Source organism: Rhynchophorus ferrugineus, unplaced genomic scaffold (assembly GCF_030347505.1).
Source record: "Rhynchophorus ferrugineus isolate W39M unplaced genomic scaffold, kcgeb_rfMv2 rfM2, whole genome shotgun sequence".
In the NCBI taxonomy this organism is placed as follows: Eukaryota; Metazoa; Arthropoda; class Insecta; order Coleoptera; family Curculionidae; genus Rhynchophorus; species Rhynchophorus ferrugineus.
In genome coordinates, this window is record NW_027472581.1 from 15,643,195 (window position 1) to 15,661,989 (window position 18,795).

The 18,795-nt window shown below is 35.6% G+C and overlaps 2 protein-coding genes across 5 annotated transcripts in view; one reads left to right on the plus strand and one right to left on the minus strand.

Moving 5' to 3' along the window:
- LOC143189964 (uncharacterized) overlaps positions 1-18,795 on the plus strand; it is a 400,785-nt gene that overhangs the window by 289,976 nt on the left and 92,014 nt on the right. The window lies entirely within an intron of this gene.
- On the minus strand, positions 14,897-16,084 carry LOC143189973 (uncharacterized). The gene is made up of 2 exons (XM_076394000.1): positions 15,816-16,084; positions 14,897-15,203 (listed from the first exon to the last, which is right to left on the minus strand). The coding sequence occupies exons 1-2, from the start codon at positions 15,978-15,980 to the stop codon at positions 15,042-15,044; spliced, it is 327 nt and encodes a 108-aa protein (XP_076250115.1). The 5' UTR covers positions 15,981-16,084; the 3' UTR covers positions 14,897-15,041.

Consider the following 18,795-nt stretch of genomic DNA (forward strand, 5'->3'; position numbering starts at 1 on the left):
CTACCTATTTGTTAATACAGCAATAACCATCTCTTTAATTCTTCGTCACAATACACTTTGCCAATTTATTTTCCAGGGCTAATCTCATTTCAACAGATTTATAACAGGTGGAAAATCAAACCAACTTAACCTGCTACGTTGTCAATCTCTCCAAATTGCCATTCTGGTTAATATGCATTTTTTATATATCACACATAGTCACAATAGAAAGTTATAATAATAAAAACTGTCATACTAGAATATTCTATACCTCACATATAAAATTAATATATTCATTTAACCATAGTTAAATTAATTTAACACAGTAGAAGTTAAATTTTATCGTTCAGTGTAATACGTTCTGTTTATTAATCTGATGATTTGTTAGGCAAAAAGCGAAATAAACATAAAATGCTTGTCAGATGATAAAACATGTGTGGTCTCGAATTATCTCAGCAGAATACAAGTACATTAATTAATAAACCAAGAGCGTTCATTGATAGAAACTAATAACAATCAGGCGATAATTTGCATGGCCGTTGAACACGTTTATGTAGTTTTTCGTAATCTTGATCGTTCCTAGGGATTATGTCTTTGGTTTATTACAACCTTGACTCTTAGGTAATGGCATTTCTGAAATACATTCATTCATGGGAGAACTAATCATGACCAGTAATATGGGAAAGCTGACATTTAAATTTACATTAACTGTTTATTTTATTGAAAGAACTAGCTCTATAGGCAACCGAATCGTTGAACGTATGAAATTAACGGTCAAGTGAAGGCATATTACATCATTTTCATATTAAATCCGGTTAGTATCATCAGGAAATTCGCTATTGATACTTGTAAAAAGAGGGAAATAGTACTAGCTCTCGATGAACAATACTTTTTCTCTTATATAGTAATGAATAAAATATTAATATTTAAAGAAAATCAGCGAGAACTTACGCAAGGTCCTGTATTATAAATTCGCCAATTACTTGATATACATTAATATTTCATATCCTGTTATCTTGCGGTTGAAATTACCTAAAATATTCACATGTGTTTTTTTTCCTTGAACTAATATATATTCTCATATCGTGTGAATGAGGAAGCAATTTAAACAACCAGATGAGTTCATTCAGGTTTTATTAAGTTTAGTTTCGGTTCAAATTATAAATCTCATTAAGTCCGTTCTGTGAATCAGCCCGAACAATTTTGTAACTTCCTAATCTGTTTTGTAAATCGAGATTATTTTTATTTTTTCTGTTTGTTTTATGCACGTGAATATCTTCTGTGGTAAAACAAATATATGGACATTGTTATAAAAAATTAATCTTCTTTATAATTAGAGACATCAAGAGGAAAAGAAATAATAATATGTTTTAGAACATGGAAAAGTATTCATTAATATATAGATTGAATTTTTTTAAACCAGAACATGAGAAAAGAATTTCTCTCTACTGATCAATTCTGTATAACAGAAAAAAAAACAAACCATCAAAATAGGCAATTATTTCGGTTTTAGCCAGTTTTATTATGATATAAACACAACGTATAGGTCGAAATGTTTTTTTTGTCCATATTTCATTTTCCATCATTATTTTTTGTCGGATATCAGGTTTTTTTTTGTAGAAAGGCTAGAGGTGAGCAGAGCATTGAAAATAGATTTAATGTTTTATTAAATGTGTTATGCGGTATTACATTGACAGGCTTTCAGTTTAATATTTTCATACGCTAAATAAAATAAAAAGTAGTAATGCACTTCGAATTGCAACAGCAGCTTCCTAATTTTATTTTGAACTAAATAATCCACTTTTTAACTATACACTATCCTGATCTATTAGGAATTCAAATTAATTACAAAACATATACTATCCACAGCACTATCTACAACTTTGTCCCATTTTTCTGTTAACCTGCCAATTCCATGTCGATAAAATTCCTCTTATTTGCGGGCTCTCCAAGAATCGACTAAGTTATCGATATCTTCTAAAAGGATGAAATTATTGTACTGCCAGACCGTGTGCCTTTAACCGGAGATAGTTATCTACAGGAGCAATATCTGGAGAATACAGCGGGTGGGTAGAATTTTCCCTTTAACCTTTTCAACGGACGAGCATTGCCATGTCACAAAGAATATTTGTCTGGCTTTTCTTGATATAGCGGCTATTTTGTTATTTAGTCGTTTCATTCGTAGTAGACCGAGCCGAGTGGTTCTCACCAATATTCACAGGCTTTCAATCATATACAATATCTTTGTTTTTAAATTATTCCCGCAGCATATTATTATGGGAGTAATTTTAACGTGATTGGAATAGTCTTGTTGAGTAAATTCTAATGAATGTGCAGGTTCTTGCTGAAGTTTTGTCCTTTTCGGATAGGTAAAGCATTAATTATGATTTTCAAACCATCAAAGAAGTGAGTTATTTAGTATATAGGTCTGGAAGTTCTTATCTTGTTTATGATTATTGCCTTCATCATCATCTTTATTGTCTAGCCATCTATGTATATGCTAGACTCTATTTCGCTACCTTGGCTACGCTGGTTTGCAAAAGAATGCTCCGGGACGGGTATTGAGCGTGAAGTATTTGAATTTGGAACATAGTTTTCCTGGAGAAAGCGGTCTGGGAATCAAGGTTCGCATAGTGTAGGTTTGCATCTATGAAACACTCCTTTATCTCTTGTGAGAGAGTTCCTACCTACTGTACTACAATGTTATCATGGCAAAAGATGTATCTCTGCCTAGAGTTATAGAAAAACTACGGGTGATGATCAGCACGATCCAAAAATGGATTTACGTCCTATGCGAAAGGACAGAAACTTAGATCAGGGATGTCCAATTCCGAATGAATAATTTAATTTTAATATGTGAAACCAGGTATGTCGGTAATTGCTTTCTAAGAAAATATTTTATTTACAATTTTTATTCATTCAAAGTATTGGCCTTTTGATTCTATAAATTTTGGGCTTACCAATATATGATGCTTGATGAGATGCTTTTGCTCCTTTCTTGAGATTAACCGCTATATATATGCGTGTTTCCAAGACGCCGAGAAATGTTGCAGCCGCATGATGGAGTTAATGTTGTTTGCCAGTTCGGCGAGCTGCTTATGCGGGAGCACTTTTTTAATTGGGTAATCGATATTCCGTTGAACATCTGAGATAATTTATAGGCAGCTATTCTAATATGTAAAATTCGACATGCCTCAAAACCGCTAACTATTGGCTACTATTGACTTTATCTTTTATTTGATAATAGGTACAAAATTAAAGTAAGAATAAATCAATTTATAATTGAGTTTATACTAAGCGTACGTCCTTTAGGGGAACCTCTCCCTAATGCTGCTGGCATATTTGATGCCTTTTGATATTCATATGTTCTGAAAAGTGATGTTTTGGTAGAATTAACAGTGTGATGAATATGATGCCCTAATGTGTACGCCATCAGTACCCAAAAAACCGTCGTCGTTTTTTACAGACCCATTATTTAGTGCATAAATGAATATTTAATACCGAGCTCGATCTCAATACTTAAATTAGCCTCCTCCCCGTCGTCCTCCCTTCTTTCTTAATAAAAAATGATGGAACATTTTTACAACGCTTATCGCGAGGTCACACTCCCAACGCCGCCATATTCCCGAGTTTTCTCTCCGTTTCGCGCAAATCTCCCCGAAAAGAGCTCACAGTCCCGCACGAAATAAAAAATACCCGAAACATAGAACGGCCTTATTTAAAATACAGACCCGGTCCGCAACGTCTCCCGAATTTGTCCCCGCGCCATGTTCGTTTATACCTCGGGCATTTAGAGCACGTTTCTCCCTTTTATGAGGTCTCATCCCTTTTTTGTGCCGCCCTATTGCGTCACGAGGCGAACGCTCGCTGAGCTCTCTGCCGAACCGCAGGAAAAAGTACACCGAAAACCATTACTGTATCGTAAATCTTGCCTGTCGATGAACTCGGGTGAAGGGCCGCCGTCGGTGATGTGAATGGGCTCCGAGTTTGACCATTTGGTTGGCCTTTGGGGTTTTTGTTTAGTGTCGTACCATAAAGAAGGTAGGGGCGTCGATGTCTTTTGATACCATCATCGTTCATTCATGTTCTGTCTTTAATTCTTAATGAAGAAGTTGACGGGATTGTAACTGTGAAATTTATATTGTTGAATTAAAATAATATCATTTGGATATGTAAATATTATTATAGCATTATAAAACTATATCTTCCAATGCTGTTGCCCTGACAAAGATCATAGCTTCAAGTTTTTATAAATAGGAGGGACTATTTGATGAATCTTAAGCTTACTGTTGTTTACGTTCATCATGAACCACGAATCATTGAATAAATACTAATAATAACTGAATAAATAATAGCTGAATAAATACGTGAAGAAGCACAACAATAAGTAAGGCTTGCAGAAATATAGTTACTTCAATACCTGTATAATATGGACTAAAAAATAAGGTCAACAAAAATACATTTTTAACTATAACATTTGAATGAATTTTAAAAAAATTCGGAAATGTCAAATTGGAATGTCCCGTTTTTTTCGAACAATCGTAAAACAGTCAAAGAAAATCTTTCACTCTTTCATTTGATACCATAGAAGAATATATTGAAATGGCTCATACTAAATTTTAAGTACATCAGTTCAGTATAACTTGAAATGTCAACCATCTCAAAAAAGTAGTTTCTGCTTTTAGATACCGTCAATAAAACATCTATATCTCCGAAAACATAAATTTGGAAAAATTATCTTAGGGGCATATCTTTAAACGAATAAGGTTTGAAAATCTGATGACATTTTTTCAAATTTCTAAACTAGAATACTTCCTTAATAAATTTACAATCCTATATTAAAAATTATTCTAATTTTAATTAGATAAGTATCCAATGCAATTATAAGGAATTGTCAAGTAAATACATGAATAAACATGCCCTTATTAACTTACAATATGTGTATACTCAAATGTTACTAGTATTCGATTTTTAAATAATCATAGCAAGTTGCAAAATGTGTATGTAGGATAATGGAAGAAGAATCGAATGCGAGTTTATCCAATATTCAACGGAAATCATTCAGTTACTCCAGTTTTATCATTTGCTTTAAATATAATGAGTTAACTTTATTAAGATACGTTACTTCACAACTATCTCCGGATTTGGCGCATGCGCATATTAAGCTCCATTTAATTTTAAAACAGAGTAATCCGAGTTTATTTTCTTATAGTCTTATATAATAATGCATTATATTTCCTTTGTCATTAGATCGTTAGGGTGTCGTTGATAGTTTTATATTTTGTTTATTTGATCCAGGTCTGCTTTTGTTTAAATGAAATTTAATTATTCCATAGTATCACTGTACACTGTTCTTACATCTTAGCAAAATTCTGTCTAATTTCTTCACTCTTTCACTTTCACTCTCGACAAATTCTAGCTACATCTGACTTATAAAATAAAATTTAATTCATCACTAGAATATATTATGTTCAAAATAAATGTCTAATTATTACCAGTTACTACAATTTTTGCTACTATTCCTGTTGGACAAACCTCATTAATGACTTGACTGACTACTTCCAATACAACAAGAATCATTTTCTTCTTTTTTCTCGTTATCATTAAATTTTGGCATATGTTGATACCTATTCGATGTCGTTGAAAATGATGTGTTTTATATTGTGCAGCTAACATTCCCAATATAAATAAAATTGATGCTGTTTGGATTTTATCACCTTTAAAAATATAACCTTACATTCTGCACTTACCCTCGTTCATCCATACTTTAAAACCATTGTATGTTAAACCACCAAGAATAACACAACAATTTCATTATTACTGCTATAGAATTATTACATTAGTAACACAAAATCTAAATATCCTAAAATTTTGTTGTTGTTTTGACTTGATCGACTTTACTGATTGATTCAAAAAGAATTTACCGCCCTTAGAAAAGGAAGACAGTATAGTTTATTCTTTTCTATGGATTATTCTATGCGTAACCTATCCTAACATTATTTAACTCGATTCTTACGGTTTTGCTTATATATTAAACGTTTTTCTTTCACAATTTAGTATACATCAGTATTAAATATTGCATTGAAAGTACAATTGTTAAAACTTCAAGGAATTAATACGTCCTTTTTAATCAAGTCCGATACCACTCAAAATTATTCGTTGTAAGAGATTCTTGTCGATTTGCGCAAAGATATTCTTCAAGAAACAATGACAGTACTTGGTTGGTAATCAATAATCAACTTGATATAAATTTATGTATCGACAAAGTTCTCTAGCTGTTGCTTTCGGAAGTCATTTTTGGGATGTTTTAAATATCTTAGGCGAAATGGAAGAAATGTTTGCAATAATCAACAAAGTGTGCAATAATGTATTCATGACAATATAGGGTGAGCATATAGTATTCCTTAATAAAACTATTGTTCTTAAAACAGTTTTATTTGTAAATAAGATTATTAGAATAATTAATGGTTTATTCTAGCGACTAATGTTGTTTAATCAATCAGTGATAAAAATCCAGTAAGACCGGATGTCCTCCTCGGTTGGTGTCTCTTCAGTGGGCTTAACGCCGAAGACCGTGGTTCGGAGTCCACGTTAAACAGTAGGTTCGGTGTGGATAAACCCTAGCTGATTAAAAGGAAACTCTAAAAATAACAAAAAATTTAATAAGACATAATGTTTTACGGTTTCTTAGAAAACAAAATCATCTTTAATTCGACAGAAGGAAAAAACAGACATCAGCATCTTTCAGTACGGATGAGCGAAAATACAAAAATTGCTTTTTAACGATCCCTTCTGTCTATTATGTCCTACCTCAATGAATGGGAGAGGAAAAATTAGTTTTAACAAAGCTATAATCCTAAATCGATCCGAAATGACTGGGACGATAGTACGTGCTGACTAAGATCCTTCTTATATTACAATTACTGCTTTGTCAAAACAGTTTCGTGAAGGGTGCGAAGTTATACGAGACGAGGAGGAGGATCCCCGGGTCGACGAAGGACGAACGACGGCGGCGGCGGCAACGGGCGGACGACGGCACAAAACGAAAGAAATAATTAAGGAAGTTTGCGAATAATGGTCGGGTCTTGTTTGCTCTCGCCTTCTTTCTTTAACACAGAAGTCACAGCTATGGTACACGAAATGAATATGAAAGAAGAAAACATATTTAAAACTAATCAGAATTCTTTATTTGCACTTATATAAATATACGTTATGGTTTGCATCAACCGATTTACTCAATCATAAAACTAGCGTTGGGAACTATTGACTGAAAACAGTCAGTCAGTGAAAATAGTGAAAAATAAAAAAAGAACGTATATATTGCTGGATCTCTTATGTCATAGAGGTTCATTTTAAATAATTTTAAATGGTCCAAAATATGTTTCATCGTATTTTAATATTTGGAAAGTAACAATGACATAATTTAGATGTACGCATTCCTTCTCGTACTAATTTTGGGAAAGAACAAGAAATAGATAATTGATGGGTTCTATTATGTTCCAAAAGTCAATTTCAATTTAAATAATAAGGCATATTTTAAAATTACTATTCGTTGAAAATTCACTGAAAATAGCTTTGACATTCATAAGGCTTGAATAAACATTGAGAGATTTGGAAAATTCTTTTTACCTTGGTAAATTAGTAAATAATATTGAAAAATAGAGTTAAAAACATATGGATTTAATTCTAGTAGCGCCATCTATGTGTCAGGTTGAAGACTTTTCAGTTGACCTGTTAAGCCATATTTTTTGCCAAGGAAAGATATAACATACGTTGAAATTCGTTATTCCATGCAACATCTGATTCAACAAATATAGCAATCAGGCGAATTTTATAAACAACTTATTTTATTCCCTAAGTTAAAAGAATCATAACCCAGTGGGCCAGAGATATGTTTCATTCAACTGGAAGATTTACTGTCAAAAAATATCCGCGCCTAGCAGATTACAAACTCCCCGAATATACCATGAGATTTGGATCCTATTTACCAAGGATTTTCCACAGGCTAGTGCACGGTTCCCTTTGATGCACAGGAATAAGAAAATCGTTCCCTAAATTCTCTAGGGGACTACTTGCCCTAGCGCGTTGAGTATGCAGACCCTCTCCTTTTATACGATCGTTGGGTTTCCGAAAACCCCCAAACCCAGTTAAATTTAATGCCATATCAGTCAGAATCCCGAAGAATTAGCTGCTGATAGTTTTATTTGAAAGAAATGCATTTCATCAATCCCTTACTCTATGGTTCAAGAAACACATATTGTTTGAAGATAAATATTTTGAGCTATTATTATTATTCGTGTCAACATAAATATGTATTAATTTTATTTTTATTTTTGTTATATTTTGACACCAGGCAGACGCATAAGCAGGTATCTAAAAAACAAAAAAGCAACTAAACAGAGTTTATATTGTAAATAGTTCAGAGGTGTGATCTAACTTCTTTAAAATACTATATTTTGCGACTTCTATAAAAATAGAGAAATGCAACACGCTGTTAAATAATTTAATACTAGGGATAATTTGATTGAAGACCAAACGCGATAATTACTTTGGCACTAATGATCATCAATTCGTGTAAAAGTCGTTATGAAGATATCAGAACTAGACTGAAACACAATCAATAATGTGTATCCTAACTAAATTCAATAAGCATATTATACAACCAAATATTTACCATTGGAACGAATGCCAATGAATTCCAGCATGAAGTACCACATGTCTGCAATGAATTATTGTTAAAATCTAACAGAAAAGACTAACAGTTTCTTTTGAAATAATTATATTAAATTATGTTTGTACTAAAAAAATTACTCACTGTTTTTATATATTTCATATATTTAATCTCTGATAGAGCTAACATCAAGCTGCTCCTGATTATATTTTTAATTTTTTTGAGATATTTCAGTGAACGTGTTCATAGTAATATTCAGTGCAGTTGCAATACGCTAAGAAATATTTTCAATAAAAATTGCAGCAAATTAATATTTAACAGTAAAAATGCTTAACTCTCTAACGAATTTTACTGGCAAAAGGGGGCCTCCATTACCTCGTTTCTGTTTAAAGTAACTGATTAGTAGTGAGACGCAATCTGTTCTGTCTGGCTTCCGAATTTTCAGAGCGATAACAAGCAGCGATTTGAAATTGATCAAAACAAGCAAAGCATTAAAATAACGTTTGCCGGTTTATACCATCTTGTCATTATTGTTTTGAAAAATTTTGCATACGTTTGACAACCGGACCACTTTGGCTACACGTTCATACATACAGGACTGCATTGTATCTATTTTAAGTAGAATAAAGTGAAAAGGAAAGTATTGTCTGATTCTAAAACGAATTTACAAATTGCGGCAGGCAATACATTGTAGGAATGTTCGTCGGGTCGGTCGGTCGGTCGAAATGTGTGGCTGCCGCTGCGATTATTTGTCAGAACACTCACTACTATTTTTGGAAGGAATTTGCACGGGAACTAAAAACACTGGTTGAATCAAAGTTGTTTATTTTAACTTACGATTGATACATGTGGTCGATGGGAGAATTGACAGGATATTAGGTTAAGTAGAGGAAGTTAAGTGTGGAAGTGGTACTGTTACAAGGGGACGGTGAAAAGAAAAGAGAGCGAGACGTCGTCGTGATGGTCTTTTATACCCTGGAACTGCATGGTACCAATCCACCGGCGTTGCCAACATTTATAGTTGTTGATGGTGAATTGGTGGTGGCCTAAAGGGTCGTGGCGGTCGCCACATAACTCCCCTCCTAGTGGAACAGCCGTGGAACGTACCTATATGTGGTGCAAGTTCCGGAATGCACCCGTAATCACGCTAACAAACGCCCGGGGACTGCTGATGAGATGGGCATCCCAACCTGAGCGAGGAGTTTTACGGGATCAGCTGCCATCGGAGCTGTAGCAGGATGTCGTTCGTCTTGAGGCGTTTAGCTTTGTTTGAGGGTACCTGTAAATGTGTTACGTGCCCCGTTTCGTGATGCGAGGGTGCTCATGTGTTGATATACATGGTGGGCTTCTGTGGTTTTCGTCCATCAGGCTAGTCTCGTGGGATGTCGTCGACCATGTGATGTTGTTGGGTTCCGTTCCTCGTGCTATCCTTCCATGCACGTGTCAATCACCTGTCGAGTGGCTTATGTTGAGTTGATTTACCTGTTAGGCACTTTGATCACGTCGGGGTCACCAATTGTAGGAATGTTCGTCGGGTCGGTCGGTCGGTCGAAATGTGTTGCTGCCGCTGCAATTATTTGTCAGAACACTCACTACTATTTTTGGAAGGAATTTGCACGGGAACTAAAAACACTCGTTGAATCAAAGTTGTTTATTTTAACTTACGATTGATACATGTGGTCGATGGGAGAATTGACAGGATATTAGGTTAAGTAGAGGAAGTACGGTAGCGCTGTGGAAGTGGTACTGTTACAAGGGGACGGTGAAAAGAAAAGAGAGCGAGACGTCGTCGTGATGGTCTTTTATACCCTGGAACTGCATGGTACCAATCCACCGGCGTTGCCAACCTTTATAGTTGTTGATGGTGAATTGGTGGTGGCCTAAAGGGTCGTGGCGGTCGCCACAACATTAAAACATCTTGATGGCGTATTGGACACATTATTGACAATAAAATACATTGTACTGATTATTCACAATAAAACTAACTAAAAATATCTATGTACGTTTCTTTGCTAGAGACACAGAAACCAGCATCCAAGACTAATAAACAAGCTGGAGAAATGAATCAATCAAAGCTTTTGTGTATCATAGTTTGGTGAATTCAAACAAACCAATAAAATAGCTTCGTTTTATCATATTGGATCAACAGTTTAAGATCGCATGGAGGACAAATAAACATTTATTTTTATATATGATACTGTAGTTTAAAGATACGTGTAGAGATAAAAAAACACGATCAAAATATACAAATGGTTATTATTCGTTATTGGCGGTGTAAAAACCATATTTTATTTCGATTTTAATAGGTTATTGGGATCGACCGGTCGTGTAATTTTCGGTATTCGTCAACTACAGGCCCGCACGTGATAGACCTCCGAGCGGCGATTTATTATGCAATTCAATACGCGAAATGTTATATGTGTATGTGTTTGTGTGGATATTATCTCTGCTACACGTTTAAAACGGTCAAGGCGAAGGTGTCCGCTGCGGCTGGGATTGCGTATCGCGCTCTCGGAGGCTGACGCTCGCGTCGTTTCTGTCGAAGGTTTCGGCCGCGTAATTTATTTTCGTAGTCGTTGGTCGTCGCCGTTCTCGCCACGATTGTTATTGTTGTTTTTGGGTCGCCTTTCATATGTCGCACGGTCATAATACCCTGTTTGGTATTCGCACGGCGAACCTTACGATAAACGTTTCGGTTTCGATGATGATTATGATGATGATGTTGGGGCAATGGTTCGAGACCGGTTAGAAACCGCAGTTCGGTCGCTGACCACGGCATTTCGAGTTTAAAACGCCGGTGGCCATAGGCGAAGATAAAGGTTATTTTCCATTATTTAAAAATTAGATAATTTTGATAATACAAAAAAAATGGAAAGTAGAATAAGACTTTGAAATAATTTAAAATATAAACTTAATAAAAAGCATATTCGTTATTAACAGGTTAATTGAAAAGTCCCCGGCCTGACACATAGATGGCGTTACTAGAATTATATCCATATATTTTTTAATTAGCCCGAACCTCCAAAAAATGCGTTTATAAATTTGACAGCTGTCGGATCATTAGTTTGTGAATTATAGCATTTTGAGTGAAATAACTTTTGTTATTGTGAAAAAAAAACTGGATAAAAAGGAATTTCGCGTGTTAATAAAATATTGCTTTTTGAAAGGAACAAATACAGTTGAAGCAAAAATTTCGCTTGACGCTGAGTGTCCGGACACTGCCCCAGGAAAACCAACCATCAAGGATGGGTATGCTAAGTTTAGACATGGTGATATGAGCACCGAAGGTGGTGAACGCAGTGGACGCCCAAAAGATGTTGTTATCGACGAAAACATTTAAAAAATCTACAATATGATTGAATGACCGTACATTGAAAGTGAATAAAATAGCAGACACTTTAAAGATATCAACTGAACGTGTACGTAATATCATTCAGGAATATTTGGGTATGAGAAAGCTTTGTGCAAAGTGGATGCCGCGCGAACTCGCTTTTGACCAAAAACAACGACGAGTTGATGATTCGGAGCAGTGTTTGAAGATGATCAAGATATGTGACAATGGATGGAACATGGCTCTATCATTTCACTCCGAAGTCCAATCGACAGTCATCCGAGTGTATTGCAAACGATGAACCCGCTCTAAAGCGTGGAAAAATGCAACAGTCGGCTGGCAAGGTTATGGCGTCTTTATTTTGGGATGCATGGAATAATTTTCATTGACTACCTTGAAAAAGGAAGGACCATAAACAGCGACTATTACATAGCGTTATTGGACCGTTTGAAGAACGAAATAGATTAAAAAAAATTTTACTAAGGTAGGCCGGAGGCTTTTCAATTGACCTGTTACTTAGCATCAAGCTCTAGTCGAAATTACATGTTAATAAGAATAAGTCTACAAATAATGAGTAATCAGAACTAGATCACTGTTTTCATGAAATTTTGACACAGTGGTTTGTTTGAAAATTTGAAACTTTTTCTAAAAGCACTACCTTAAAAACTGAACTAACTGCTACATTGTCATGACATTTTGGCACGTCCTTTAAAGGTATGGACATCTATATGAGAAGATGGACTAGTTGAGAAAGTACAGATCACGAACTAACTACATGGGTTAAATATTTAAATATAAAATAACTGAACATTATTTAGGTACATTCATTTAGCTAAGGAATTAAATTTTGTAAATTCAAAATATTTTCAGTCAGGTCTCAAAGAAGTAATGTTGTCGTGTCTTTTTCCTGATACTCCTTTGGTTTATTGCCTTTCATCGACAAGCTGCAGTGAATACAGTGGAGTTATATGAAATATTTTCATTCTAGAATGTTTTCAACGTGAGTATGGTAATACATCTGGGCCGTTAGCTGTATGTTAATTATTTCTTTCGGGAGTACTGTATTCTGGCCAGTTTAATTTCGAATTTTTTCTTAATTGATAACCATCTTTATTAATCGATCTTTTTTTTGATGCGCAACAGGTGCAAATTTATATCAATCTATTTTAAATATTATGTCATGAACTAAATAACCAAGGATCTATTAGAAGTTCTATATTTGAACAAGATAGGACGAAATATTCTGTCTATTATTTGTTTTTTTATTATAAGCACCAAACGAATACAGACCTAAATGTTAAAATATATTGCTCGACTGCATCCATGTATATATTGCAGGTTTTTGATAAATTATGGTATACGGATTTGCAGGCTAAACTAAAAAATCGTCTCTCTACTAATATCTTGTCGTACAGATCGGTTGTTTGTATATCAAGAGTTCTACAAGGCAGTGTACTGATTTCAGTATTGTATCTTCCGCATCTGGCTGATCCATAATACATTTTTAATGAAGTGATTCAACGGGATATCGCTCTAAAACTCAAATAGTGAAATAGTGAATCCGTGCTGTGACACTTGAAAAAGTGTTACAGCATTTCAATGTACTTGCCAAGCACCTAAATGTGATAACAATTTTTTGAGCCTCATTTCCTTGATAGATTCATACTTGGACGGTAGGCCCTTTCAGGTGAGGATCGGTGATGCAGTCTCCTCTCATAACAAATTTCCACAGGAGTTCCGCAAGGTGGTGCTCCACTAGCCCCAGCCCTATTCAACCTTTATATGGCTGATTTCCCGCTCTACTAACTTTCCCACACAGCATTTTATGCAGATGATACCGCTTTCTTCACAACCGGTTACTGTCCCGACACTATCCGTAACAGACTTCAAGTACAGCGGAACCAAGCGATAGCATAGTACAAATTCTGGCGGCTACAGATAAACCTGAGCAAAACTCAGGCTATTCTGTTCCACCGCAAGAAGGAGTTCCGCGCCTATCGCCTCCAAATCGATAAAGTCCCATGGCTCCAGAAAGTTCCTCGGTCTCCAGTTCGACCGCAGATTCTAATATCAAGTCAACCCAAATACAGCGCGCCATTTGCAAAGGAAATGGCGTGTACAGCCTACTATTTCCACTACTCTGCAGAAAACGCAAACTTCCAATCCCACAGAAAGCGACGCTGTATAAAATGCTAGTCCATCCAGTCCGCTTCAACGGAGCATAGATATGTCTCGGAGAAACAACTTGAACTACTACAAGTGTTCTAATCCAAAAAAGTGCGCGCGTTGCTCAAAGCCCCATGGTTTATGAGGAACGTCAATACACATTTCGAATCAGGCATCCCGTTTGTGAAAAATTTCATAAACTTGCTGTGTCAGGTTCTCCGTAGGAACCTTAGAATACGACAACACCTTTTAGGGTAAATGATGTGGCTCGGTGAATAGAGGTAAAATGAAATGAAACAGTGGTGTTTACATAATGTGACCGTTATTTATTGGCAATATAAAAAAATGTGAAAACACAAATAATCAAACGGATGGCAGTGGAGTTACCTGAAGACGAGGCTTGGGCAGTCGATGGTGGCACGTCTTAACCAAACGAGGGTTGAGCACTGAATGACCGAAATACCCTTCAATAATATCCCAGATAAGCGTCTCGGGGTTGCCGCCAGCTATTCGTTGTCGGGTTCCAGTTGGCACCCCGCCCGTGTTCAACATCTGGGATTATATTTCTGGGTATTTTGTAGACCGTTATTCCACGATGTAAAATTCGACATGCTCAAGGTCGCTACAATACTCCCCTGCCAGAATTTTACATAAAATTATTTCTAGCAACAAAAATACAAAAATGCATGAAAAAATATTAAATACAAAAAAAATATATACCAAACAAAATGTGCTGTGTAAAATGAGCTTTGAAAAATATGATAGTTCGAAATGGTTGTGGTTGGTACGGTTGCGATCTGGTACGGCTGTTGATATCTTCCGGTCCTACAGATACAGTTGCATCATCTTCGCTTTGGCACTTGAATGTGGTCCATCGACGACGTTGAACACAAGCTATTGTTCGGACAGGGCTCGCCTAATCGACGCTGTGGGAGGATCGATTGTTCGACGACGTGGTAGCTTATTTTCTTCGACGACGAGACGTTGGCAATTCTGGTACCTCGGCGAAGACATGACGAGTCTACGGTGACTGCAATCGGTACCTAGCTTCTGGAGCTACTCTGTGACTAATCCGTAGTCACATACGTTAGGTTAATTCAGAAAAAACAAATAACGACGGTATCCGACCGAAGCTGCCCAAAGCCTTTCAAATCAAAATATCTGCCATTATGACGGAGACGGCGAGCGAAGGAAGACATTATGATTTAAACATAGCGCCGAAAGAAATGTTTAGCCGAGACGCTGATGATTAAGCAGTGATGTAAAAATATTCCAAAAGATTGTGAAATAAAAATTTTGACAAAAAAAAATTTTAAAACATTAATTGAAAATAATGAAATTAATCGGAATAAAATGAAAATGAATCTTGAAGGTAAAATTGAAAAGGAATCGAATTAAAAATATTTAAAATTTTGAAACAAAAAAAAATATAACGGCCACGTAAAATACATACCAAACACCATGTTCCACGTACCCTCCATTCACGAGTCCAAACCCAATTTTGCGAAAGATCACGTCGGGGTCACCACTTTAGGGTAAATGATGTGGCTCGGTGAAGGGAGGTAAAACGAAATAAAACAGTGGTGTTTACATAATGTGACCTTTATTTATTGGCAATATAAAAAAATGTGAAAACACAAATAATCAAACGGATGGCAGCGGAGTTACCTGAAGACGAGGCTTGGGCAGTCGATGATGGCACGTCTTAACCAAACGAGGGTTGAGCACTGAATGACCGAAATACCCTTCAATAATATCCCAGATGAACGTCTCGGGGTTGCCGCCAGCTATTCGTTGTCGGGTTCCAGTTGGCACCCCGCCCGTGTTCAACATCTGGGATTATATTTCTGGGTATTTTGTAGACCGTTATTCCACGATGTAAAATTTGACATGCTCAAGGTCGCTACAACCTTGATAAAATCCCTACCCATCCACAATCCCGGTAGTAAACAAACTACGACAGTCCCCGTCGTAACCCAAGGCCTCTGTCGCCCGTAAAACAATCATACTCCGAAGCCGAAGCGATATCAGTCAAAGACCATTCCATCAGGCCATGGTTCTAGCTGATCAATATGGTAAAAGAAAGGAAACGAACCCCATTTAAGTGATAAGGATCGAAACATCTGAAGGGTCGGTCTCGGTATACAGACATTCACTTTAAAATATGTTGACATTATATAGGTCCCAATACGTCCAGAATAACGTAACAGTTCTACCATGGACACAGCTTTACTCGCGATTTATTCAAAAGTCCTATATCTATTTATGTATTATAATTTTATAGATATCATTTACTAGATCTTATAAGAAATCGACAACAGAACAATAATACGAAACGAGGAAATCGACTTGTTGATCTGCCGGGACATTTTACCGAAATTAAGGTTCGCAAGCCGAACACGCGGACTGACAAAGCGGCGGTAAGAGATGCCAAAAGTCGATTTCGCCATATTCCATCGATCCGATCCGTCCGCAATGGGCTCGCGCTCCGATCTGCTGAGTCTCGGTTGGCCTTGATCCACTATTTTTGATTGTCGCTTGTTTGGTGAGGCTGACCGACCGTCGGATAGGCGGCTCTCGTCGAGCGAACCGGTTCTTTAATTACGAGACGTAAAAATCCGCGGTGGAATGGTCAGTGACGACGTTCTGCCTTATTATTTGAGGCGTTTTGAATCGGATATTCAGAAGAAGACGACGGATTCTGATGCCGCGATGCGAATACATTGTCGGGTTGACGGGAAATTAATGAGTCGCTATCGTAACAGCTGGCGTCGGTTTATGTGGCATCTGTTTTTATTGTTGGGTCGTTCGCAGAGCTTCATTTGAAAAACGTTAACCGGTTATGGTTGATGCTGATTTTATTAATGGAATGAATACTGGACAGCGCCTTTTAGTGTAGCTATATCCATGGACATAGGGGCGTGTATCACTGAATTTGTTTAATGTGTTTATCATAGGGTAATATATAGAGTGTTAACTTAATACATATAATTTCAGAATTGTGTTGCATGATCTTAGCAGGAAGGCGAGACCTGAGAACGCCATTTTGCTGCATTTGGTTAGTTTATATTACCATTATAGGTACCTATCAAAAATATTTTATTACGAGGGCATTTGGTTGGTTGGTTGCAGGCATTATTGGTTGAAAATTTCATGTACATTACGTGACTAACCTCTGAGGTCACTTTCAATCAGTGAAATTTGAAATAAAATCCACATATAATTTCTCAAAACAATTTATTAAAATAAAATTCTAGATAAATACAAGTATTATAAAATATTAAAATTCTAAATATAAGTATATAGTAATAATATATTATATATAATAAATAACTTTTTTTCCATAATTTTCACTTTTCTCTTCATTCATTCATTTTATTCTTTTTTACATATTTCGTTAGCGCAGTTTAAATAAGATGTATTAAGGTTTCTATCTTTTTATTCTATCATACTGAAAGCAAAGCAACACAGCTGAAAGTCTGTATCTATTAACATTTTACTTACTTGTTCAATACAAAATGTATCGAGACAAGTTATTTTTTTTACAATGTTACTGTGAAAATTGTAGAATGGATAATTAAAACGGTTAATCGGTATGATATACGTCAGAATGGAGAAAACACACCATAAAGTAATACTTTAAAAAACAGCAATAAAAAATTAAAATGTATGATATATATCAAAATCACTGATGTAGTCTTATTATGGTAAAATCGACGTGTTAAAGAGACAGCTTAAGGATCAATTAACAATATAGTAAATCAATCATGAGACTACTTTGTCTATAAAATCAGTCTCGACTTGTTGGTCTACAAATTGTATCATTTTATTTTGTACTAGCGACCCGCCCCGGCTTTGCACGGGTGCAATGCTGATACTAAATTAAATACACTACAGAAAAAATATGAACGTTGTATATAAAAACATAGCGGCCCGCTCCGACTTTGCACGGGCATAAAATATATATGCCTATGTCACTCAATGAAAACATGATTAAAATCGATCCAGTATTTTTGGTTCATTCATTACTGCCCTTGGCCTGCACGCATTAAATTTGGAGTAAAACAATTCCTCTTCCCCTATACTTACTATGAAGATTTCCTGCTCTCTTTGGAATATCTAAATTCATACAATTTTTATTACGTTGCACTTTTTTAAACGCAAATTTTAAATTTGTAATATCTCCGAAAATATTTGTTTAATTTACATGCTGTAAGGAACCGTATTGATCTATATTAATTGCACACTGTATTTAAGGTTCTTAATTCGATAAGGATTAATGCCGTATTGCTTAAAATAGCTTCGTAAATAAGCCATTTTCTCACGTAAAAAGTAAACAATAAAAATGGTTAATGTGGGTTATCCCTAAAAGATAAACATATACCATCGCGGACTTTTTTGTAGACCTTTTTATGGTGTACAATACTGTAGTACATTAATTTGATCTAACTCGTAGGGTTAGGCAGCGTTTTTGCTAATTGCTAAATAAGCTTAAAAAAAATAGGTTAATTTACGACATCACGTTAGAAACCTCTAAAATTAGCAATGTTGCCTTAGTATATTATGCATGTATTATACATATAAACCTTCCTCTTGAATCACTCTATCTATTGAAAAAAACCGCATCAAAATCCGTTGCGTAGTTTTA

Excerpts from the sequence above, each read along its gene's own strand:
- LOC143189973 (XM_076394000.1), bottom strand. The coding sequence starts at position 15,980 with ATGTTGAACACGGGCGGGGTGCCAACTGGAACCCGACAACGAATAGCT. Across the intron at positions 15,204-15,815 it reads TGCCCAAGCCTCGTCTTCAG|CTCCAGAAGCTAGGTACCGA; the intron begins GTAACTCCGCTG and ends GTCACAGAGTAG.